The sequence below is a fragment of the Heptranchias perlo genome, chromosome 16 (genome assembly GCF_035084215.1).
Source record: "Heptranchias perlo isolate sHepPer1 chromosome 16, sHepPer1.hap1, whole genome shotgun sequence".
NCBI lineage: Eukaryota > Metazoa > Chordata > Chondrichthyes > Hexanchiformes > Hexanchidae > Heptranchias > Heptranchias perlo.
The window spans coordinates 28,781,441-28,807,995 of NC_090340.1; the positions used below are offsets into that span (position 1 = coordinate 28,781,441).

The 26,555-nt window shown below is 37.4% G+C and overlaps 1 protein-coding gene across 1 annotated transcript in view; it reads left to right on the plus strand.

The window, feature by feature from the left end:
- LOC137333419 (uncharacterized) overlaps positions 1–26,555 on the plus strand; it is a 246,778-nt gene that overhangs the window by 1,942 nt on the left and 218,281 nt on the right. Inside the window, exon 2 of the mRNA XM_067997569.1 lies at positions 772–833. Within this exon, the coding sequence (XP_067853670.1) occupies positions 772–833 (62 nt within the window). The remainder of the gene's footprint in view (positions 1–771; positions 834–26,555) is intronic.

Sequence of the window (26,555 nt, forward strand, 5' to 3'; positions counted from 1 at the left end):
GAGGCATTTTTGTATTGCTGTAACATTTATTTTAGAAAGTTCTATGTTTAGAAGTTGTAAAACAAGCAAATATTATTGCAACACTTATAATGATGTAGTTTTCTAATTAGAAGTCTAAACTTTACCAGTGGTCATGTCTATATTTCTTCTCTTTTTACTTAGTATATAGCAGTCTGCCAGTGATCTAGTTCAAAAAGATTCAAGTAGAGGCTGGATTTATGGAAAAAAATTACTGTTTCTGATTTTCGCCCCCATCAGCATACAACTATTTTCACCCGCATTTACTTGTGTAAATTGCATCTTTAAATTTGTAACTAGGAATTCTGTAGCAAAGATGTACAGTGACCAGGCATCTCAGTATGGTGGAAGTAGCTATTAAACTATCACAGGTAGTAGAATACTTGACTCACAAAAGAATGGTTTTAGGGTCAAGTGATAGTTATGCCTGTCAATTGGATTTGCCTGCCACTGCTTGAGCTTCATCAGTTCTCAGCTGGGTGCTACAATAGTGCATAGTAAGATGGGATGCTCCATCTTGGGACATCAAACTATAAACCAACATGGTCTAAGGCCTAGAACATCCTGTCCTGGCCTCAGGAGTTTACAAGATAGTGTCAAGGCACTTGAGGAGAAATAAGAACAAAATGATTTAGCCAGAAATATATAAAAACATGATTCTCATAAAACAAATTATTAGCATTTTTGTCAAATTTACTAAAAAATAAAATTGTGTCATGGACAAGCTTGTTTAAATATTTTTTATTCTTTTAGACAGAAACAGAAAACATTTCAAAGATGTGCTTACAAAAATTGGTTTTATCATTGAAGAAGAGGTAAGTCTGGCCCATTGAAATCAATTTGTCTATTTTAGCAAATTTACAGAATACTGTAGAATCAAAAAATCTAAGTATTGTCATAAGAAATGTTTGTACTTCCTTTTAAAACCTAGAGGATCGTTCATTTTAAGTGTTCTGAAGTATCTGATAGTACTTAGCTGCAATTTTTTTTGGCCCCATATTTATCAGTTCCCTTGGAGATTTAATTTATTTTCTGTTTGTTACTGGTTGGTTAGTTTATTTTATGTAAAATAAAATCTCTAAATATAATATTTTGCACCTTATTTGTGGATTTTTGAGTTGAGTCAGATTATTCTTGCAATTGAATAGAAATACCAAAAATAGCCTAAACATACCCCTTGTGAGATTAAATTTATGTTGAGATTTCTTAGCTTTTGAACATTACTGCTACATTGCACAATACTGCAGAAACACTATTTTAAAGTATAAATGAAAAATTAAAAACTTGTTTTAAAAGTATTAAGTTACAGCCATGGACTAGATGCTACCACAAAGTTACAGGTGACTCTTGCAATTGCCATTAAAGACGTATCTATTAAATATGATTAACAATAGTTAAAAGATATATATTAAAATCCAAATTATATCATTTTTTCCCCAATCTTCTCAAAGTACAATATAAAGTACAAAGTATATTTTAAGAACAAAGAAAGGTTTGTGTATGATAATGTTAAATTATAATTCTGATTTCAGGGTTCTCCATAATTTTGAAATAATAGTTTGTATATATCTTGTATGCTGTAATGAAAGCATAAGCAGCTTGTCAGATTCTGACATTTCCTTTTTGTAAGAAAATAGATCATTACATATAATTTACAGCAAATTATACAAAACTGAATGTCGTGGATACAGCATAGCTTTTGTAAATTGTCAGACTCGGTGTATTAGTACTGAATATAGAAATAACTGAAGATAGAAGTGCCATGATTTATTTCCTACATTTTTTGTCAAATTTGACACCCCTTGCATGAAGATGCCTCTTTGACTTGCTTTATAATTTATATATGAATGGTTCTGCAACATGCTCATCTTTTGTTTTGTCGCTTGTAAGTCTGTGCTCTTTTAGAAAACCTGTAAATATAATCTAGGCTAACTTCCACATGTAGGTGGAAAAATTGTGGTTATGATCTTTTAATTTACACACCAGAATTTGCAAGTTTACAGAATTAGTGCTTTTAATTGTGAACAGGATCAAAAAAAAACCTAATTGGGGAACTTGAGGAACAGTTCAGTTAGTTTGAAGAACGTCAGAAAAGTTAGGGATGAGAAAGGGCTATTTGATTCATTAAAGCTCACTCCTCTAATACATGAATTTGCCCATCATGGCATCTATAGTAATTTATTTTGAATAACACTAATGTTTTTGCCTCTATTACTTTGTTTGGTATTGTTCCAAATATTTAGCACTCAAGTAAAGAAGTGTTTCCTGATATCTGCTCTAAATTTTCTTTCAATTAATTTTCAATTATGTCCTCTGGTCCTATTTTAAAGCAATAACCTGGGCTTACCTTATCTATACCATTTAATATTTCATATAGTTTGATGTGGTCTCCTAATTAACCACCATCTTTGTAGACAGTAAACCTTATGCTTTTTAATGTTTCCTGATAGATTGTCCCCTTTATAGTTGGTATCAATCTTGCAGTACTTTCTGTACCCTCTGTAATGCAAATATAACTTTTTGTGTCAAGGTGATGAAAACTGAACACAGTATTTTAAGTGCAGTCAATTGGTGAACTCTAAACGGTTGGCATCATTTCTGTAGACTTATATTCTGCTGTCCCTGGCTACATTGCACAACCATATCACCTTGTGCTAATTCAATTCCATTCTTTGCATACTTAGGGATCTAAACAGACTAAGTGAGTGGGCAAATCTATGGCATCTAGAGTTTAATGTGGGGAAGTGTGAGGTCATCCACTTTGGATCTGAGAAAGACAAATTGGAATATTTTCTTAATGGTGAGAGACTGGGAAGAGCAAAGGGATTTAGGCGTCCGTGTACACAAATCAGTAACAGCTCGTGCACAGGTACAAAAAGTAATCATCAAGATTAATGGAATGTTGGCCTTTATCTCAAGAGGATTGGAATGCAAAAGTGAGGAAGTGATGCTTCAGTTGTACATAGCTTGGTCAGGACCCATCTGGAGTACTGCGTTTTTATTTGGGCACAGAACCTCAGGAAATATATATTGGCCATCGAAGGGGTACAGCGCAGATTCAACAGAATGACACCAGTTAAAGAGTGATCATTATAAACTGTTGGAGTTCCAAACTTGTGGTATATGATATCATCTAAAGCTCTTATTGGATTATTGTTGTGTAATTATAAACAGTCCATTATTTTAAATTTAAGAAAATAAGACAAAAATTACAAATCAGAAAAGGCCATATAGCCCATAGAAACTCATTCCTCCATCAGTGCAGCTCACCTAGCCCAGCAACTAACTGCATTTTGAATGCTCCTAATGTTTTGACTCTATCACCTTTCCTGATATATTATTCCAAATGTTAATCACCCTTTGAGTGACAAAACCTTTTCTAATATCTGTATTAAATTTACTTTCCATTAAATGAAATGGACATCTTTCGGTCCTATCTGCATGCCTTCTTTACAGTAATATTCAGGGTTCACTTTATCTGTACCATTTAATACTTTGTATACATTAATGAGGTTTCCCTAATCACCTGCTCTGTAGACTGAGTTTAAAGGAGAAAGGAACCTGTCAAAGAAAATTATAGTCTACGAAATGCTTTTTCATTGTGTTTTTTTTATTAGCTCGAGTGCATATTAGCTCAAGTAGGATTTTCCTTCCTGCTAGGCCACTCTAGTAACGGGGAGTGTCTGGAGTGACTCCATTGGAAATACAGGGGAAGTGATGGAACTGCACAACCCTAGGAAACCCTGCTGCAGCCTGATAAATTTACTTTTTGTACCATCTTTTTATGTGGGTTTATTTTTAAAAAATCACCAATCAGTTACAAAAAGGTATTTATTAGTTTGATATCAAGGAGATCTCTGAATTAAATGCACAATAGGACATCAATTGTTGAAAACTCCTCTATCTGGATTTCTCTATAATTAGACATTTGTTGTACCAGATCCATGGTTCTTTGATCTTCAAAATTGCAAACATTTATTTGTTTGAATAGGGGTGTACCGTGCTTTAGAATTTGGAGCAAGGAGATCTCATGAAAACTGTGCATCTAATGTGAAAAATAATCTATTAAGTACATACAACATTTGTTTGGACATTGTATATTCTTTAGCAATTAGACTAATACATATAATGCATTGCTGTACTTGTAATAAATCAGTTGTTGAAATGTTGCATAAATATTTAGAATAATGGGTACTTGGAACTATAAGTGCTTCATTTTAGTTGACTGTAGAGCACTTGGAGTGTTTTATTTAATTGTACTAATCAATGTTAATGGTATGAGTTTTCTTTTCAGCCTCTTAAGATACAATGAAACAAACATGTACAAAACATAAAAATAGTACACGGAAATGACAGCAAAGTGTTATTGTCATATTATGCTGCTGTGTACATTTTACATTTATTTAAGGGATTATGATTTATAATAATGCTATCTGGTCATAGAATGCCTACCAGGTGTTCATGATAACATGATAAGAGCATGAGTAAATGTCTTTTAGTATGAGTTATAAAGGCAGGAATAACAGGGCAGAAATTGCTTGGAAAAGAATGGTGAGCTCAACAGCGTTCATCGTTGTTACTGGCGAAATCGAGGAGCAAATTCCAACGTTCGCACTTGTGCAGTGAAATGCGGAAATCTGGAACTTGCTCCTACTTGGTGCACTGGCGATAATACAGCTTCGAATTAAAGGAATAATGCCAGCTGCACTCAGTGAAATGTTTGAAAAAGCGCCAACTTGCTCATCTGCCTAGCTGGAAAGAAACTAATACCATCACAAAAACAGGTTTGCTTAAAAGTACCTGGTCTAAATTAAGTTTTATTAGCGCGGTAAGTCTTAATGACTGACAATTAAAAATTAACTTTTAAAAATGTGAAGTTTCATTACTCCTTATTTTAATAGTTTTTGGTCATTTTTTTAAAAATTCAAAATGAATAAATTTTTTTTTAACTTTTCCCTTCTGTCTCTTTTATTTAATTTGATTATTCACCCTCTTTTTGCTGTTTATAACTGTTTTTACAATGATTTTAATGTTGTACCTTTCACCTACTGGATTTAACGTTCCAAGCTTGCAGAAATTGTTTGTTTGCGGCTTGTCCAAAATGCTGCAATCTGATTGGTCGAGAGGAGAGTGTAATCCGCTCGCTTCTCCCACGGATCCTAGCTTCGCTTGAACTAATGCTGAGCTCTTCTCCATTTCCTATTCGAGGAATTGTACCCAGTAAAGACTAGGTTAGTGAGTTAGTATAAATTTAGGGCATGGTGAGCATTGTTGGCTCACTGCTCCAAGCAATTTCTGGGCTATTATGAAATTATTTTTTAGCTGCAACTTTTCAAAACCTAGTGTTGCAATAAAGTTTAAAAATGAATTAATTCGAAATCTTTGACTGTGTTATTCAGCTGCTTGTCCAAGTGCCTATCTACTAACTTATGAAGACTAATTTGACATCTCGATAACTTGGAAGGTTTTTTATTTGATTTTCACAACATTTATACATGACTTCGTCTTGGCAAACTCAGTTTCTTCAGAAAAATGGATATGACGGGAACTATCTGTTTCCCCATCCATTAAAATAGTAACCTGTCAACTCAGTAATTCAAAAATGCCGTAGTGTGCTTTCACTAGCCTTAGAGGATTCAAGTGCTGTCAGGGCATAGTCTGTTATGTTTTCTTTTTCTTTGAAACAATTTTTACTGTCTAATGGTTTTAGAGTTTTTTGTAGTACAAACTGTAATGCTAAATGTTTAAAAGTCAATGTCCATAAATAAAAGCTTTGCTATTTATAAAGTTGCTTGTGTGTTTCTGGTGTTCTGTCTCATTGTCACATTTCTACTGCTTTTTGATCTTACACATGTTTTTGTTCTGTCAACAATTTTGTAAATTTGTAAATCCAGTTTCACAATTTTAAATAATTACAACAGCATATGCTTCATGAAGTACACCGGATTCTAAATATATGCAATTGAGAAGTTTTGCATCTTGGCATTGTTTTCTTTCTCCTTACCACCCACTCCTCCCGCAAAATCTTTTCCAGATGTAACTCAGTCAAGAACTTAATACCATAGCATGCTTAAGTTGTCTGGAATAGTGAGTACCACTGCCACGAAACCACCTTTAATTACTGTATTAGAAAGAAAGAACTTGAATTTATTTAGCTCCTTTCCCATGCTCAGGATATTCCAAAGCGCTCACTGACAATCAGTTACTTTTGAAGGGTGGTCACTATTGTTTTGTAGCAATGGGTTAGACACTGACCTTTTGCCTCTGGGTTTAAATCCAGCTCACATTGCCAGGATGAAAGTATCCTCTTCTGAGGTTAGGGTTGAGGCATGGTGGGGCAGAGTGAGGGAGTTTCACCCTGCACCTGGCTGTGCTATACCTGACTTGGGAGTATTCAATGCTGATACTGGATGTTTGATTACCAGCACTAACATCCCTCATCTTGATGAGCCCAAAAATAAATTAACAATTTATATTGCCAAAGATCTGTCCAGGTACTGAACAGGTACAGTGCATCTGAAGTGTGCTGTGTCTGTTCAAGCCATGATACACCCGAATTTAGTGGGTCAGGTCTTGCAGTGGGGACCTGGGCAGTTAGAGAAGCGTTTCCAATAAAAAAGATTCTATGACTTCACATGGAAGGAAATATTTACACTGTTTGCTGAAGCTATGTCAAACTATTTAGAACAAATTTACAGGAAAACTAGTAATATGCTGTTATTTTCACCAGTAATTGCTATTCACATATAATTTAATTCACACGTGTGTTTTCTTATAGGCTAAATATTTAAAAGCTGCCAGAATAAATTGTATTGTACAGATGATAGAAATCTGTTATCAAACATATTTGGCTAAAGACGCTACTGTGTGTGTGTGTGTGTGTGTGTGTTCGCGCTCTCTCGTGTGTGTGTGTGTGTGTGTGTGTGTGTGTGTGTGTGTATAAGGGATATATATATATATATACATATATACACACACACATAGTTACATTATCAGTAATGAATTGTAAAACCATGGGACCAGAATTACAAGAGCTCTGCCATTAACTATATAATAATACTTATCCAGATAGCTTATTTTAAATTGAGCCAATTCCATGTACCTTAATGCATCTGGCAAGCTAAATTATCCAGGTAAGCATCAATATTATCTTTGGCACTACTTCTGTCCACTCCACTCCAATTATGTTCAGTTACTAAATGTAATTTTCTTTTCAATAATACTTTGTTGTTAGACTTTGTAACATATATGTACCTTTTAAGTCGTCAGTATATTACATCTAACATCTGTTACAAATTTGTTTTGTTTCTGTGCAATAATCTCACTGTGTAGTGCTATTGACATTATTTTTGATGAAATTTAAAAGAAAATGGTCCTGTTTCATCAGCCAAGTGAGTTTGGCCATTATTGAAAACAAATTGAATTATACATGGAATGCAAGATGCCAATTAATAATTGCTACAATATATAAGAAGCTTGAAATCCATGCATCTAGAATATTACAGGCTGAATGCAAGTCTCCTAATGATTTTTTTTTTAATTAAGCAAAGTCCTTTTCTGACCGGATTGACTCATGGGATTAGACTCAGGTTTTTATTAGTTTAAGTGAAAGAAAAGTAGCTATTGGAAAAGTGCCATTATGATGTGTTAACTGCTGGAAAACATTTGGACTTCTGGTGAGTCACATGGTCATTTATTTTATTGCAAAATTTATAAAAATGTATAGAATAGTGCAAAGATTTGCAGAATATAATGCTTCTTTTGTAATACTATTTTTCTGATTGCAGATCATTGTACATAATCCCCACAAAGTGTACAATATATATTTCTGTTCAATTTGACATTTTGAATTAAACAAATCATCATATCTAATTTGTTTATTAAAAAGTTAAATATTTATAGTATAATTAGATCCCCAATACATTCTTCTTTTTTAATTCTGTGAATATTGAAGGATATTAATGCTGAGGAATAGAACACTTTTCCAATTCAGGCACTCAATATTGGCATCAACCACTTCCAGATCAGTTGTAGCACAGCCTACTGCAGAGTAAGCCTCCCTCTATTCTTAACACCAGCAATGTTTTTGTAGTCTCAACCTCTTCTGGACCAACATATATTTCCATTTTCCACACCAGTAATCCTTGGTTGTCTGCTTGAGATTGCAAATTAGGGGCAATTTTATGCCATGGTTCCATACCTGTTATGAAGTAGGCAGAGACTATCCAACCTCATTTTATGCAAGGACCTTGCAACCAGAAGAAGAGAGACATTCATCCCATTGGTCTAGGCTGGATTTGATCCCAAATGCTATAGGGAAAAGGGCAGCATGCTTACCTACTGCACTCAGACCCCAGCATATTTTTTTGGTGCTCAAGAATAGTGCAATGTTATACACTTAATTTATACATGGGTGTGGCCTGCCAACTGTGGAAATAATCTTATTTCAGTAATTGCCATGTTGGCACTAGCCTTACAGGAGCTATTTCTGTACAAAACGGTCCAGTCCATTACAGTTCCCTCTCTGAGGCCCCCAAGGCTGACTTAACTGCTGCTTTCCTCCCCAAGGCCACCTTGACTTCTGCTCCTACTCGGAGGCTCCCCAGATTGCCCATTCTCTCCCTGATGAAAACTTCAGGGTGCCATCTCACCAATTGAAATGACTTTCACAATAGGTACAACTATAATAATAATGGAAGATATCCAAAATTAATGTGTCCCTTTAGCAAATGAGTCAACTCCATTGTAAAATAACATTTTGTTTAGCTGGTTTGAAACAGAATATGACCTAGTCAGACATGATTATGATTTTTATTTCCATTTCTGAGGCTGACTGTAACTCACTTTACGTTGCTTAAGAATATCTGGTCAGCATCACTTGTGGAAATTACAATATTTCACAGTTTGCTATGACTTAATTTCTTCCTCCCCTTCCCTCTTTTACTCTCTTTCTCTTTACATACACAACACATATATTTGCAGTATCTTTATTATAAATCTAAAATGATGTATCTTGTTACTGTTATGATCTGAAGGATGTTTTCAGTCTTGAATAAAGTTTCTGTAGTAGAAAGGTACTTTTTACTTAATATAAAATAATAACAGACTTTAATATCAGATTAAATACTGAAATGTTACAAACTCCTAGCAATATTAGTACTGAATAATTATGAGTACTTGGAGTTCTGAGGTGTTTGTTTCCACCCAGTCAAAGCATTTTTACTTTAGATTTTCAGATAGTGAGGAAAACAGAAACAAAGAGATTAAATCCCCAATAAAAAAAACAACCCTGCTGTGAAACCCCTTACTCTATGTCAGAGAAGAGTGTGTGCACAATACAGTATCATAATATTCTGTATCATGCTGTTCACGCAACCTTTAGTCCTTTAAGTAGCTGGATAATAGTCACCAGTCCAATACATTTGCCCCATGGCAATAGACAGAGACTTTTTCATCATTTTCCTCCTTTGGGTATTGAAACCTGTGACTCTTGAGGTGAAAGACAGTCATCTGTGTTCTATTCACAGTGCACTGGATTATTATACAGTACATAGATACATGCAACCATGTATAGAGTGCTATTGTGAATTCATATATTCATTACTTATCAGATTAAATTGATGTGCCACACATGCACTACAGATATTTTTATTTTGTGAAGAACAGGATATGGCAATAGCTGTACTCATAGTACCTAGGAAAAACATTTAAGTAGAATTCTTACTTTTATAGAACCTATGCATATCAAAGGCTTTAAGTTCCTACAGGAGCTAATTTGCAGTGAAATTGTTCATGTGCTTCATGTGAGGCATACATAATTGATTAGCAGAAAAAACTGCGATGTAATATTGACAGGTAGTTGGCCTCACTTATACAACTGGCTAATGCAGAAACCATTTAAATTAAATGTTTGTTTATATAACAATGATGGTTTTTCTCCTTCTCATGGTTTTCCCATTCCATGCTGTGAGCGGCAGTTGCAGTGACTGTTAAGTGTTTAAATGATGACACCATTATGTGAAGTGATTTTGAAATGAGAGATTTCACTGGAAGATTGCATCTGCTCCTTTCCCTCCCTATATCACACTCCCTGGCTGTGCAGATTATGATTGATTTGTTTGTGACAGATTGCAGGAAACAGTCATTGATTTTTCAATATTTTACCAAAAAATTATTTACAGTTGTAACCATGGGGAGGTATTTCCATGGGCTGTCAGCCCTTGAAAGACTGGGATAATATTCCCTGCTCCCTGACAAGACAAATTACCTGTAATGAGTGCAATAGCTGAAGGGTATACTTTTATTTTAAAATATGTCAATAACCCCAGTGACTAAACGAATATTGATTCAGCATAATGAAGCCTGAGTAATGCGAAAATGAGCTCTTCAAGGAGCCTACTAAAGGGTTCCATTCAGCTCCTAGCAGGAGGTTTTCCATTCTTCACTGCTGGGTCATGAAATGCTGCTGCTTATGAACAAATCATTAGAAAATTCAGTGCCCTATCTCAATGTGAGGACTGCAAATAGGCCTACTGTAAGTGATAGATAGCCTTGCTCTCCCATGTTTTTACTCCAGCATTTATATTATGTACACATAAAACAGCTTTAATATTAATGCAAAGGCTGTTTGTTCTGTGAGGTGTTGCCAAAAGTCATTTTGAGATCAACGCACACCTTTTAATCATTTACGTTTATAGAATAAAAGATTTTTCTCATACTCCAGGTCGTTCAAAAAGATTACTTGTCAGAGAAGAGGCAGTGAAATGCAAGAAAACCGACAGAATATATGATTTGAATATTTAATTCACCTATGCCTTGAGGGAAAATACACAAACATTGTGCACACTTTTAAGAACATTCATACTATTGTTTGCCTTGTTTTTATGACAATCCGACCGCTTTATTGTCATTTTTACTGATACTGTACCAGCATTTTATTTCCAGATTTTTAAAGAACTGAATTCAAATCCTCAAACTGCCATGATGGGATTTGCTCTGGATTATTAGTCTAGACCTCTGGATTATTAGTCCATAAAACATAACCACTTCACTACTGTAGATTATATAAAAGTTACATGATCATTTCTGCTGGAGTCTGGCACTATATTGGACTAGGCAAAGCAGGTTGTGGGACTTGAAAGTTAATAGAAGTTTTACATGTGCTCCTTTGTGTATTACAGCAGGAATCACTATTTCTATTAACGTAAAATAAAATTTACAGAATAAAATGTAATAGAATCTTGGTGGCTTTGTTCAGTTATTACGTCCTCCATAAATAAGTGACTTGTAAATTAGAAACGGCAGAAGCATTTAATTTGCTCTCTGCATGATCGGAGTTCCAGTTTTACTTCTCTTGTCAGTACCATGTCACAACAGTATTGACAAAGGGACTTGCTGAGCCTCCAAACGTGTTGCTGGCTGCCTGCCATGAGGTCCCCACAATAATTCCCATACTTTTGCTTTCTTCTAGTAGCAGCTTCCAAGCAGTCTGTGTAATAGTGCACTGGTGGTCGACACAACCCAGTTACAAACCCTGTTAAAGCAAGTGGTTGATGTAAGCAATTGCTAATTGGTCACTCCAGTGCATGCTGGGAAAAAGGAAGCCGGCATCTGTGCTGTTGGTAGAAACAACCCATGCTGATCCCAGCAGCAGTAGCAGATTTAATAAGAGTTGAGAAACGATGATATGTGACTTTTGAGAAATTAGATTAACATTGAATCAGTTGTCAGAGAAAGAGCAGCATTGCTGAATTTTAATCATTATTTATTAACTAATCTCCATGGTTGGAGAGAAAGGTCTGTTACTAAGGAACTCTCCTAAAGCAGAAATGCTGAAATAGTTTTTAAAAAATATTCTGAGGTACATTATTTCAATATTACATATACGCACAAGCATCATTTTTCTTTACACATTCCTTTTCAAGTAATTGAAGTTGAATTGATGCCCAGTATAAAAAGACAATTTTTGAACCCATTGCCCGGACCTTAGATCTTTAAATGCAAATAGGTGTGTCCTGCCTGGGCCTGGTAGCTATCTTTGGCCTGGCAAATTTCAGCTTGGCTCTGAGTCAGAAGGTTGTGGGTTCATGCCCCACGACATATAATCTAGGCTGGTACGTCAGTGCAACACCGAGGGAGTGCTGCATTGTCAGAATTGCCATCTGTCTGCCTGCTCAGGTAAAAAGTGTGAAAAATCCCATGGCACTAATCGAAGAAGAGCAGAGAGTTCTCTGTGTCTTAGCCAGCATTCTTTCCTCAACTGCTACCACCAAAAACAGACCATGGCCCATAAATTGCTCTGAGTGGTGAACCAACAGTGCTCGCCGCTCATTAGATTTAAATTCACACACCTAAGTTACCGCATTCTTTTTAGCGGCAACTTCTTCGAAATGCAACTTCAAAAAACACCAGCGTTCTTTCCCGGGCTGTGTGAGCGGGGAAAGAATCACTATGTCCCTTCAACCAATCAGCTTGAAGCAAGCCATGCTGCAAGAACCAGGAAATGAAACTCAATGACAAACTGTGCAAAATAAAAACCAGGAAGTGCCTGATAAGGTTAGTAAATGTACTATAATATGAGATTGAGAAAGCAAAATAGAAAGAGTAAGAAAGACTAAGATGAAAGAGAAAGTTTAATAAAAGTTTACGTTTTTAAATGTTCAAACACTATTAAAATCAGGAGTAATGAGACTCCAGGTTTTTAAAAGTTAATTTTCAGTGCCAGAGAAGTTGTTTGGCAGTCATTAATACTTGCCACACCGTTAAAAGTTAGTTTAGACCTAAAAAACTTGAGTGTACCATTTTTGTGGCGAGATTAGTTGGTTTCCAGCTGGGCAGGGGAGCAAGTTTGTACTGGTCCATTGATTGCATCCAGCGAGGTCCCTTTAATGTGAAGCTTTCAGATCACTGGTGAATCAGGAAGAGCAAGTTCCAGATTTCCATATTTGACTGCGCATATGTGATCGCCGGAACTTGCTCTTACATGTGCCCAGTAACAACGGTGAGCGCTGTTAGGCTCACTGTTATTTTATGAGCAGTTTCCAACTTCATGTGGTGATTTATTCATTTGCTGTTTCTGGGAAATTTCTGTGTGCAATTTGGCAACTATGCTTGCCTATAGAACAACAGTTGTAACACTTAAAAGTAATACAAATAATTGTACTTCAGGGTGTTGTGAGAACATAAGACACTATATAAATGGAAGGTTTCTCTTTTTGTTCTTTTCATGTTGGCTGCCATTTTTCTGGGTGCTTTAGCATTTAAGAAAGGTACAATATACAAATTGTGTAAAGCAGTAAAAAAAATGTGTGGGCAGCATACAGGAGGAGTGATAGATGAGAAAAAGTGATTTATGGAAAGAGAGTGAAAAACTGAGTTGGAGGCAGAGTGATAGAGAGACAGTGATGAAGTGTGAGGGGCAAAAAAAGGTTGAGACAAACAGTGGAAAACAAACTGAAAATTGGAGGCAAAAAGAATTATAAAGTGCCTTTCACAACCTCAGGTTGTCCCAAAGTGCTTTACAGCCAATTAAGTACTTTTGAAGTGTAGTCACTGTTGTAATGTAGGAAACGTAGCAGCCAATTTGCAGGTCCCACAAACAGCAATGAGATAATAACCAGATAATCTGTTTTGGGATGTTGGCTGAGGGATAAATATTGGCCAGGACTCCCCTGATCTTCGAATAGTACCGTGGGATCTTTTATGTCCACCTGAGAGGGTAGACGGGGCCTCGGTTTAACGTCTCATCCGAAAGACTGCATCTCTGACAGTGCAGCACTCCCTCTGTACAGCACTGAGGTGTCGGCCCAGATTATGTGTTCAACTCTCTGGATTGGGACCTGAACCCACAACCTTCTGACTCAGGCGAGAGTACTACCACTGAGCCAAGGCTGACACCTATTGAGTGAAGCAGAGACTTAGTTGCAGGAAGAAAGATGCAAATTAATTTTTTATTAATTTTGTCCATCAACAATGTCAGCGAAGACCAACTAATAGGATATAATAAGGAATGTTTGTCATAGAATCTGGACAAACGCTCCCCTTGCTCTGCTGTCACCCTCCTCACTCTTAACCTATCATCTGCTGTCCCCACTCATAATCGCTTCTCCCAAGAGTGGGTGGTGAATATGGTTGCCAACTCTGGTTGGATGTATTCTAGAAGGTTTTATCATATTACCTTCAACTGCTGTGCCCCATACTCCCGCCATTGATCGCTCGACATGTCCATCCCACACCAATTACCCAATGGATGATTCTTGAATCAGTCACCATCCTTCCCTCCTTCCTTGCCACCCTCTCTCCCTCCCTTTGATCTTCGCTCCCTTACATCGTTCCTTTCTCCCTCCTTCCTTCCCTTTCATCCTTCCATTCCTCCCTCCCTGCTGTCCACCCTTCCTCCCTCTCTACTCCCTTCTATTCTCCACCTCTCCCTCCCTTTCATCCTCTCAAATCCAAGCATGGGCTTTTGGGAGAGATCAAGGCCTTCAAGTGAAAACTTTAATGAAGGTACCAAAGACAATTCCATTAAAAAAAAAAAAATCATTACCGGTATTGTGAAATATGTAATATTTTGGATTTTTCCATTTGTTCATTAGAAATTTCAGTTACTGAGGGGGTAAAAAAGCAAATGTAAAAGTGTTCAGAAAGCACTTTTGGCCAATTTGTGGGAACCTGATGCCAAGATTGCTCAATCACAGAATGCTGTACTCTCATGTTAACATTGCAGCTATCGTATCACACAGACATGAAAGATTTTGTGACTGAGAAGTTTGATACTTTTATCATAGCACCACCTATAAGCATAATAGGTACTGCAGATACTTATAGTGGGTTTCAGTGAAACACATGCCCAATGTACTGAATTTAATCTGTAGTAGATATATAGTACTGACATCCTCTTTTCAAGAAAGGTAGAAAAGTATGTTTTTGAAGCATTTTAACAAAATCGTGAGAGCACGCAACATTCCTAAGTGTTGAGTGTGAGAAGCGTAATTTTGTCGGCCATGACAGTAGTACTATTCTCATTGCACATGAAATTTTCTGATTAAAAATATTTCATTTACATTAGAAAATTAACAACAAGGCCCTGGTAAGCACCATAATTTTAGTGGGGAGGCCAGCCCCATCGCGAGTATACAAAGGTGTTGTGAGGTGCAACAATGCATTATTATCTCTATGCCTCAGAGGGCTTGGAGGTCCAGAAGGAGGTACACAACTTGAAGAAGCTCACAAAGGTAAGGCACCCATGTTACTGTGGAGTGCAGGACATATTTTCATGAGGGAAAATTCTAGTTGTAAAAGATATATGCAAAACTGTACTGACAGAGAAATATTAACACGAATGTTGCAAATAAGATATGAGAAGTGAAAATAGCAGGGTTGTGTAAATTATGTAATAAATTCCATGACAGGAGAGAGCATCTACTGCAGGGAGAAATTTCCAGGGTCCAAATCATCCTGAGGTTGATTTTAAACCCCAAGAACAGGTGGGTTGGGGGTGGGTGGGAGTTGAAAATAGTTGTTTTTTTGGATCACAACCACAAAATTTTCAGACTTTGCATTCCCAATAGGAAGCCTGTACTTTTCCGCGCCTATGTTAAACCCGGAAATAAAGCCGGGTTGCGGTTGCGACCCAAAAAACAATTATTCTCAACTCCCACCCGCCCCCAACCACCCGTTCTTGGAGTTTACAATCACCCCCCATGTCTCAATCACCACTGGTCTTAATAAAATAAAAGTGCATAACATACAAAAGGTGTTGGGTGCCACATCTGAAGGAACTGACATTATATGAAGAATCAGTGTTGCGTTTTCTGATGTGGAAGAGTTTAAAAGTCATTGAAATTGTGGTGATCCGGGGAAAAGACAATACTGGTGGTAAGTCCCATATTAGATATTCTATGATTTGCTTGATATGTTACATGGACATGTACCTACATATTAGTTGTGCATAAGCACATAATATTGCATGTAAAGACAATGTAGTACACTAATGGACAAATGCACTTACATACTCATCAGTTGCACTTGATGAGCACTGCATAACTATGCACCAACTGTCACCACCTCCACTTGAAGCAGGCGCCAACACATCTGGACATATTGTGGTGATTTAGGTATTAAACGGGGTGAGGAAACACTGATTACTGCACTGAGAAAATGGTAACAGTAGTGGTGGTTGAAAAGGAGCCAGCTGATTAAGGGCAGAATCTTAGCATTCTGTGTGGTCCTACTGTGCTTTATGGTGCTGCTTTTAAAGAGAGACTGGTAGAGCACCAGATCCATATTGAGGAGTCACTTGCTTTCTTGCACATGACATTCATAGCACCCAGGTATACACTTGCTTTTCCCACAAGATGTAATGGAGCACACTGTACTGCAATCTGCTATTGAGTATATGGCAACACCAGTGGCATTTGCAGTAAATACCCCACTAATGCAGATACAGTAGAAGCATCTCTTATGGATGTTCCCACTGCTGTTACAGAAGCTTTAGGGCCAAAACTCCAATATGAAGTTATGGCTGGCTTCTACTCATATGGAGCATATTTATTAACGACCATTACTGAGAGATTCCGGAACCTCAATGATTCCTACTGTCCTATAGTTACATAGATAGGTAGACAATATGATAAGGAGATGCCCTCCAGCAGTGGCATGCATAGAGTAGCATGGGTGCTGCCAACTGGCATTCATGTCAGTAAATATTTTGTATCATCAGACAGGCCTATACAAGTGACAAGCCTTGCCTCTGTTAACATGAGTCCACAACAACTACAGCACCAGAGACTCCTAGCACTGATGCAACAGGATTAGTCATGGAATCAGATCGTAGACCTTCTGAATCGCTGCGGCTCTGCACTGGATGGTACCACCAACCACCACGAGAGGAGCACTTAATAGGACACATCCACAGCCAGCATGGAGACGCGCAAAGGGCAAATGTGGGAATGAATACGGTAATCAGGCACACAACTGACACTTTACAATTTAACAAAATAAATTCACTTTTAATACGTCTTGCAATTATTTCATTGTGCAGAAAGTGAAGTGTCAATTATCCAAAAGCAAAACATTTGCAGTATGCGGCATAAAAACTGAACAGGGATATTAAATAGCAATTTATAATAGGTTGCAAATATGTACAAAAGAAAATAATAGTGCCCAATTGCAGAGCTCACTGGAAGAGCTAAGCACCAAAACCCTGGCACATCTCACTTCCTGCATAAAGTGGCTGAGCAACTGCTGATGGCTGCTGTATGATATTCCACCCCATCCAGTTTTCCATGGTTGTAGGTCACCTTCATCCAGGTCTACAGTAAGACCTTTGACCCATGGTAATATTGTTACTGCATGCCACTTGTAGGTATTCTTATATGGGACATATTGCAAGGGCTCTTTTAACTAGCCCCAGCATTTATAACATTGGTTTTGCACCTCTTATATTTGCTCAATGAGAGCCCTGGTTTTCCCTTGTGCCTGGTTATAGCTTTACTCTGTTGGGACATGGGATGCTACAATATCATTTTGTTCCCCTAACGACTGTTTTTATGGCTTTATAGTTTCCTTAAGTGGATTGATTCTCATATGAATGGAAATTTGCACCTTAGGACAGGTCTAACAATTAACCACTAATCATTGTAAATTGCTTACTGGAGAACTCATAGGATACCGACTATGTTCTCCAAACATCCCAGAGGCATTTTGAAGAAAAGCAGGCTCCATTTTAACCGTAGTTATTTCAAACTGTATAAAATAAGACAGAAATTCAAATTTTTGTTGAGTTGTGTAGAGGTGCCATTCACAGTTCTTGGTCATTCAAAGAGCTGTGTCAGGTTTTATACCCTCACATTAAATGTATTATATGTACCCTGTGCCCTCCAAACTGTGCATTGAGGTACATTATTTTCTTGTGATCAGTCACGTGCCATTTGCATTTTGGTGGAATAGTAGCTCTACCTATTTTGTTCTGAAATAGGGTTTGTGCTGGGTGCATAATGCCTGCATGGGTCAATTACATTTGTACTTTGGAGAAACCAGGAGTTTGGAAAAACTGTTGGTGTTGCTATGAATTCCTGCCGAGGTGTATGTCGTGAGGTGCATAGTGATACAAGGCATGAATTACCTCCTAATTGGAATGGTACACAATAAAGCAACTGGTAATCAAAGTGTCTCCTGTGGTGCCTGAAAGGCCCCTGTGCTGCAAAAGTTGAGGGCAGTGGTGACATTCAGTGCCAATGCAGTACAGATGATTAACTATCTTTGCATGAATCAGGTCTCATTCCTTGTACACAACCATCCCTAATAAGCCTGAGCCTCCTCAAGTATTATTCCTCTGTCATGTCTAAGTGCCTGGTTCCATTATGATAGATATGCTTACTGGGGTCCTGCTTGCTGTGATTTCTGAGCCTTTGATGTGCTGTGCACTCCCAGACTTCTTCCTCAGGGAGCGCTGCACTGTTGGTGGTGCCGTCTTTCGGATGAGACGTTAAACTGAGGTCCCATCTGCTCTCTCAGGTTGCTATCAAAGATCCCATTGCACTATTCGAAGAAGAGCAGGTGGGTTCTCTTCGTGTTGTGGCCAAAATTTTCCCTCCACCAGCATCTTTAAAATAGATTATTAGGTTATTTATCTCCTTGCTGTTTGTGGGACCATGCTGAGCGCAAATTGGTTGCCGTGTTATCCTACATTTTAACAGTGATTGCACTTCAAAAATACTTTATGGGCCGCAAACGTAATGAAACATCCTGAGGATGTGAAAGGCACTATGTAAATACAATTTCTTTCTTTTTCTTTCTCTTTCTTTTTCTTTCTTTCTTACATTCTCTTTCTTTCTTTCTTTCTTTCTTTCTTTCTTTCTTTCTTTTTCTTTCTCGCTCTCTTTCCCTCTATTTCTCTTTCTTTCTCTCTCTTTCATTCCCTCTATCTCTTTCATTCCCTCTCTTTCTTTTCTTTTCACACTACACCTTTGTTTTCCTCACTAAAAAATAATTGCTTTTTTGATGTGCCTTCTGAGCTGTGGAAAGCTGCATGAATTCCTCCTAAATGGCCTTTAACAAAGGCCTGAACAAATTAACTTTACCCTTTTCCCCCTAACTTTTTGCTTACATTTTTACTCTTGATTTTTGAAGGACAGTAGTACTCAGAGCAGCTCTAAACACAGAAAATTCAGCTGTTGGCACTTTTCCCAGCATTCCACTGCTTTTTGCTCACATCCACTTTATTGCCAAGATTCACTTGCAGAAGGACATCAGACCCATGATTTCTAATTGGTTGACATCAAGTGGGCAAAATAGATTTTAGACTGAAAAATAACGTTTTTTTGGTTAATATTATAAATCATAGGCTAGTGACCAATAGACATCCTGACTCCACTGTGATTACTATACTGCCTGGCTGTAATGTGTTTCGGAGTCAGAGCTGCCTTGAGTTTAAAATATGGTTGAAGTAAAATTACTACTCTAGCTGTACATGATTCAGTAAATGGTGCTTGTACACTTCCTGCATTATATTACAGTGATATTATAATTTATGCTGATCTGTTTTTATGGAGTATGATTATGTATATTTCCACACAGCAAATGATAAAGTACAAAATTATATCATAAGCATTTATTTGTACATCCCAGTTGACATTGCTGATTATGGCGCATGGATCATTACTGCAAATTTGTATGGTAAAGTTTCTTTCTAAACAGTCATTTGAGTGCTTTAAAAGGAAACGAATAGGGGAGTATTGGTGAAAACACACAGATCGTAGTTGGTTCTGAATTTTAAAAATGTTGAATAAATTTCTGTGCCTGATAACTACAAGATGAATGCAACATGGAGGATGCAACTAATTTGTTTTGAAAACCAAAGGAAGAATGCATTGTTTTGTTATCTAAGATAGCATTATTCAAACTACTAGCATGTCTGTGTTTTCTTATGTGATATTGATGGGGCAGGCTTTGGGTGATTAATTGCACAAAATATACAGTTTCTAATTATATGCAGTCAACGTTTTAGATATAGAGCTCTGATTTGTGAATAATTGTGGTATAGCTCACTAAGACCAATGTTGGTGAAATCTTATTAACATAAGGTCCTGTAACATCAAATTTGATAAACCATATGGAATGGGAAAGAGGTTATTAGTGGATGCCTGGTACATCTGCAACCCCAATTGCCCTTTTTGTTTTTTATATGTTAGATTGGAGAACAAGGTAGATCCAGAAGCAACTATAAAGAGGACCGATGTCTCACCAATTAACCCTGGTGGTGGTGATGCTGAGACCACAGAGATGGGCCATGGGAAATTGTAATGGAGTTCCACGGGGCAAGTCTACTGTCTTCTCATGACAAATCCATGCTGCAAGAATCATGATTCAGCCTATGCTATCCTTCCAGCTTAAGAATCCTTCTTTTATTGCTGGAAACTAATTTTGATGCCACTAGACACATCCACGAGCAGTTTTCCAAGTTGTTGTTGGGTTCCTGTATTCAGTATGTAGCAGCTGCCAGTTTACAAATTATAATTTTTAACGGGATATTGTTTGGGCTTCTCTGATAGCTCACTGGGTAAATCCACCATGGATATGGCGCTAAGCCATACTGACTAGGAAAGTTTCCAGTTCAATTTCTGGTCTGTACTGAATTACTTTTCTCATTTGGAGCAAGGCACCTTCTCACTCTGTACAGTGGAGGGAAGAAAAATTGGCCAGTGTCCCTACTTCTGATTGCTATCCAGTGTTCCGTGCAGGAAAATATGAATGTGTGGATGTTGGCAGGATTGAATTCGGTTTTGCAATGATGGTTGATACTTTTTAGCATCACAGATGAAGAATGATTATTTGAGTGAGATACAAGAAAATTGCTGCTGCTTGTGCAGTTGAATTCCAACATAAGTTGCCATCTTCAGTAAAAGACAGAAGAAAAGAAAAAGCCTATTTTTTGGCAGGAGGGGAGAGGTGAAAAGGCAGGCTGCTGTGCTTTTTTAAAAAAAAATGTTGTTTGTGATGTGTGACCAAAATGATACAAAATTCTTCAAAACATGCAAAACAATTTTACATGAAGTGCCTCATTTAAAATATTATGAAAAATCTAGAGTAATTTAGTTGACCATATCTGTAAAACACAATAATCCATACTAACGTACTGAAGTTTATTTCCTGCATAACCTGCGACTGGATTTTGCTGGTTTACAACAGCATACAACATGGCAAAGATTACTCTTAAGCCCGAAGATTGGGAAAACTTTAAAAACCAGCAAAGGATGACAGAAAGAATAATGAAGAGGGAGAAAATAAATTATGAGAGTAAACTAGCAAGAAATATAAAAACTGACAGTAAAAGCTTCTACAAGTATATAAAAAGGAAGAGGGTAGCTAAAGTAAACATTGGTCCCTTAGAGGATGAGACTGGGGAAATAATAATGGAAAACAAGGAAATGGCAGAGGAATTGAATAGATATTTTGTATTTGTCTTCACAGTAGACACTAAAAATGTACCAATAATAATAGAAAATCAAGGAGCAAAGGGGAGGGAGGAACCAGAAACAATCACTCTCACGAGAGAAAAAGTACTAGGTAAACTAATGGGTCTAACGGCTGACAAGTCCCCTGGACCTGATGGCTTGCATCCGAGGGTCTTAAAGGAAGTGGCTACAGAGATAGTGGATGCATTGGTTGTAATCTTCCAGAATTCACTAGATTCTGGAAAGGTCCCAGCGGATTGGAAAACCGCTAACGTAACACCCCTATTCAAGAAGGGAGTGAGACAGAAAGCAGGTAACTATAGACAAGTTAGCCTAACATCTGTCATTGGGAAAATGCTAGAATCCATTATTAAGGAAGTAGTAGCAGGATATTTGGAGACTCATAATACAATCAAGGAGAGTCAACATGGTTTTATGAAGGGGAAATCGTGTCTGACAAATTTATTAGAGTTCTTTGAGGAAGTAACGGGCAGGGTGGATAAAGGGGAACCAATGGATGCAGTATATTTGGATTTCCAAAAGGCATTCGATAAGGTGCCACATAAAAGATTACTGCACAAGAGCTCATGGTGTTGGTGGTAATATACTGGCATGGGTAGAGGATTGGCTAACTAACAAAAAACAAAGAGTCGGGATAAAAGGGTCATTTTCAAAATGGCAGTCTGTAACTAGTGGGTGCCGCAGGGATCATTGCTGGTGCCTCAACTATTTACAATATATATCAATGACTTGGATGAAGGAACAGAGTGTCTCGTGGCCAAATTTGCTGATGATACAAAGATAGGTGGAAAAGCAAGTTGCGATGAGGACACAAAGTGTCTGCAAAGGGATATTGACAGGTTAAGCGAATGGGAAAAATTTGGCAGATGGGAAAATGTGAAGTCATCCACTTTGGGAGGAAAAATAAAAAAGCAAAATATTATTTGAATGGAGAAATACTACAAAATGCTGCGGTACAGAGGGATCTGGGTGTCCTCGTACATGAAACATAAAAAGTCAACATACAGGTGCAGCAGGTAATCCGGAAGGCAAACGGAGTATTTGTAGGGGGATGGAGTATAAAAGCAGGGAGGTCATGCTACAACTGTACAGGGTGCTGGTGAGACCACACCTGGAGTGCTGCGTTCAGTTCTGGTGCCCTTATTTAAGGAAGGACATACTTGCATTGGAGGCAGTTCAGAGAAGGTTCATTAGGTTGATTCTGGGTATGGAAGGGTTGTCTTATGAGGAAAGATTGAACAGTTTGGGATATACTCATTGGAGTTTAAAAGAATGAGAGGAGATCTTATTGAAACTTATGAGGGGCACAGATAGGATGGAATCTAAGGAGCTTTTTCCCTTCGTTGAGGGTTCTATAACAAGGGGACATAGATTCAAGGTAAAAGGCGGGAGGTTTAGAGGGGATTTGAGAAAGAACTTTTTCACCCAGAGGGTGGTTGGAGTCTGGAACTCACTGCCTGAAAGGGTTGTGGAGGCAGGAACCCTCACAACATTCAAGAAGCATTTGGATGAGCACTTGAAATGCCATAGCATACAAGGCTACGGACCAAATGCTGGAATATGGGATTAGAGTAGACAGGGCTGATGGCCGGCGCGGACACGATGGGCCGAAGGGCCTCTATCCGTGCTGTATGACTCTATGACTCTATGACTCTATGAAACAAACAAGATTCTGAGGGGACTTGATAGGGTAGATGCTGAGAGGATGTTACCCCTCATGGGGGAATCTAAAACTAGGGGGCATAATCTCAGAATAAGAGGTCGCCCGTTTAAGATGGAAATGAGGAGGAATTTCTTCTCCCAGAGGGTCGTGAATCTTTGGAATTCTTTACCCCAAAAAGCTGTGGAGGCTGAGTCATTGAATACATTCAAGGCTGAGTTAGACAAATTTTTGATCAGCAAGGGAGTCAAAGGATATGGGGAAAAGGCGGGAAAGTGGAGTTGAGGTAAAAATCAGATCAGCCATGATCTCATTGAATGGCGGAGCAGGCTTGAGGGGCCGAGTGGCCTACTCCTGCTCCTATCTCTTATGATCTTATAGTTTATGTTGTATATTTAAGAAGAAACATAGTAATACATAATAAATGATAAAAGCTACTGCAATAACTGACTCTGCTTGATTCTAAGTTTGCGGCAGTACTTTCAAAGTCCTGAGGGAGATATTATGGTGCAACAACTACTTAGCAAATCGCCACATGAAATGTACAGAGTGATCACAAGTTTCATTGTGATGCCATTCTCTAATTTAGAGCTGTGTAGTCAAGTCACAGTGGGATGAAGTCACATGACAAATAATAACCATTTTGGTTGATGTGCCAATAATTAAAATAGCTGGTGTATAGCAACAGATTAATCATGCATATTATTGTTTATTCTAGATGGTACCAATACAGAATTCATGTGCATGCAATAATATAAATTATTTCATACTTTGCTACTGAGTGCATCACAAGATATGATTTTAATACTACTGTATCTAATTTAACATACCACTTAGTAAAATATAATCATTTAAAATCATAATTGTGCAGATTTGGAGCAAATATATGCCACTATATATGACTATACTTAAGACCTGGGGAAAATGCATTTTCATGCCATATATTCAGAGTGCTTTAGAAAGCAGCAGAGTTATGAGCAATGTCCATTACTGTGCAAAACAGCCTAATCGAATGAAGAAACAAGAAAAATTGAATTAAATTAAATTGTTGCAATTTGCTGACATTATTTATTGAGTTAGAGCATTATATGATTTGGTTAACTAAAAACTTTTATAATTATATATTCATACCATTAACTAAGTGAAACTTAAAACCTGTATATTGAGGTCATGCTACAGAGTGCATTGAGACATTTTTACTTCCACAAATGAGGCAGACCTGATAACTTATGACCAACAACAGTTCAAATAAATTATGACCTATCTCAAGAGTGGAAATAAAAATCAAAGTTCACTGACCTTTATTGCATATTCTATTTATAACACTTGTAATTAAATGTTTTTATTATTAATTTAAGTTTTATTTAGTTTTAATGAGGACTATTACAAGCACAATGGTGTTTCTGTTTTCACACTAGCCAGTAAGTTATGTGAGCTGCCTCTTGGCTCTCTTAGTCAGTTTTTTTGTGCTAATATGATTTTTTAGCTCAGGGTTCATTTTGTAGGAACAAAAACATGTATGTATTTTTTCAAATACATTATTAGTCACTTGGAGGTGGGGGGGATTCAATTGCATACAACAGTGAAAAAATACAGTGCCACTGTCATAAACATGGATATGGCAGGAAAGCAATTGTACCTACCTTCAGCAACAATACGTAGATCTCTGTTTTTTAAAAAAAAGTAATAGTGGTTGATGAAGTGGGTACTGTGGAGATAAAATTTAAATTTGTTTTACATATGATGTTGTCCCTATTATGTTTTTTTTTGCTCTGCACTATTTCTCTGGCTGAGACAGTGGGCAGGTGGTTTGATCCATTACTTCTGACCATGTCATTCTTCAGGCCTCTGCTAGAAGGTATGCTGGAGTGATGCAATTTGATTTTCTCTACCTCTTTGTTGGGATGCTCTTTACATCCTCTTAACACATCCCTCTCAGCACCCTTGAGATCAGCAATTTCCATCTGATCCATTTTTCAGAAACCACTGGACTAAAAAGGCACGTTTTTGATTTAAACATTTTTAAAAGATTTTTTAAACTGTTCATCCATGATGAGTGAGTGTCCATGTAAATATATCAAGTTTAGCTGGTTGCAGCACTTCCAGCTCTAGAACCGGTCAGCTGAGGAGAGATATCAACAGATGAGGGGCACGCAGTCCAAAATTTTGTGGTTAGGTCTCCTGGAATTAGAATATCGATATAGAAAGCACAAAGTCATACAGACTGCCCAGCATCCAGCAGACATGAAGAAGTCTGTTGTCTGAGCCTAACTAATTTGATATGGAAAAAAGATTGATACTTTTAGTCCTGAAAACTTTTTCTTGAGATTGTTTTATTCTGGCTACGAAACAATCATACTTCTTTTGACTTCGTCATGGGTTGGAGAAAGAGTTGATTGAATGGTATGTAAATAGGACTGTTTTTTTCCTTCATCAAAGTAAGGGATGTTAGCGTTAGGGAATGTAACACTTACAATTTCAGGCACCCAGTTTCAGCATCTCCAATTCAGGTATAGCACACTTGGATGCAGAAGAAAGCTCTGCCCCAACAAAGTGCTTCATCTCAACCTCAGAAGAGCACCCCTCACTGCACCAGTTTGGCATTTTATCTATTTCCCACATCCTTTGGCCTATTTGAGTGAAATTGCCGACTAGTGCTGAATTAGGGGCAGTTTTGTGCTGCAGACCAATGGCCAACAGGAACTGGATTGAGATTCCCCAAACTCATTTCACATGGAACCCTTATAGGCAGCAGACTAGGCAGGCTTACATCCCATCAGTTTACCAGCCTATGATTAAGGTTTTTATTTGTTCATATTCAAGTAATTTAAGTTAGACTTATCATCCATTGAAGGAAAATCATTGGGACAACATATGCCCAGATGTTTTATATTGTTTCAATCACTTAAGAGTTTTGATCTTCTTTCACTCATTTTTTCCTTTGAGTTCATTGCCTTCATCTGTTTCCACACATATATTTCATTAGACTGCATTGCAACCTTCCACATCCTTGTAGATAGAAAATCCATTGGTGTTGAAATCCATGAAAGGGTTCTGGAAGATTAGTCTCACTGCCCAAACTGAATATTGTTATGACATCTTAATCTTGTTCTTTGCAAATTTATATGGACTCCTTCAAGCCTGTATGAATTGGTATTAAATTTCTTAATTAAAACACTCCTAACTTTCATTCCTGTTGCATGCTTTATATTCTTTCGGCCCATCAGCCTGTGGCTTTGATAGACCGTGCACAATCTCACTATCGTCAACTCTACCCATCCTTTCTAATTTTGTGAGGAAATAGTTCTAAAAAGTTTTTTTTTTCTGTTCCCTAAAGGTAAAGCATATAAAAATCAAGAATTCTTAGCTAATATTACATATTACATTATATATTACAGAAT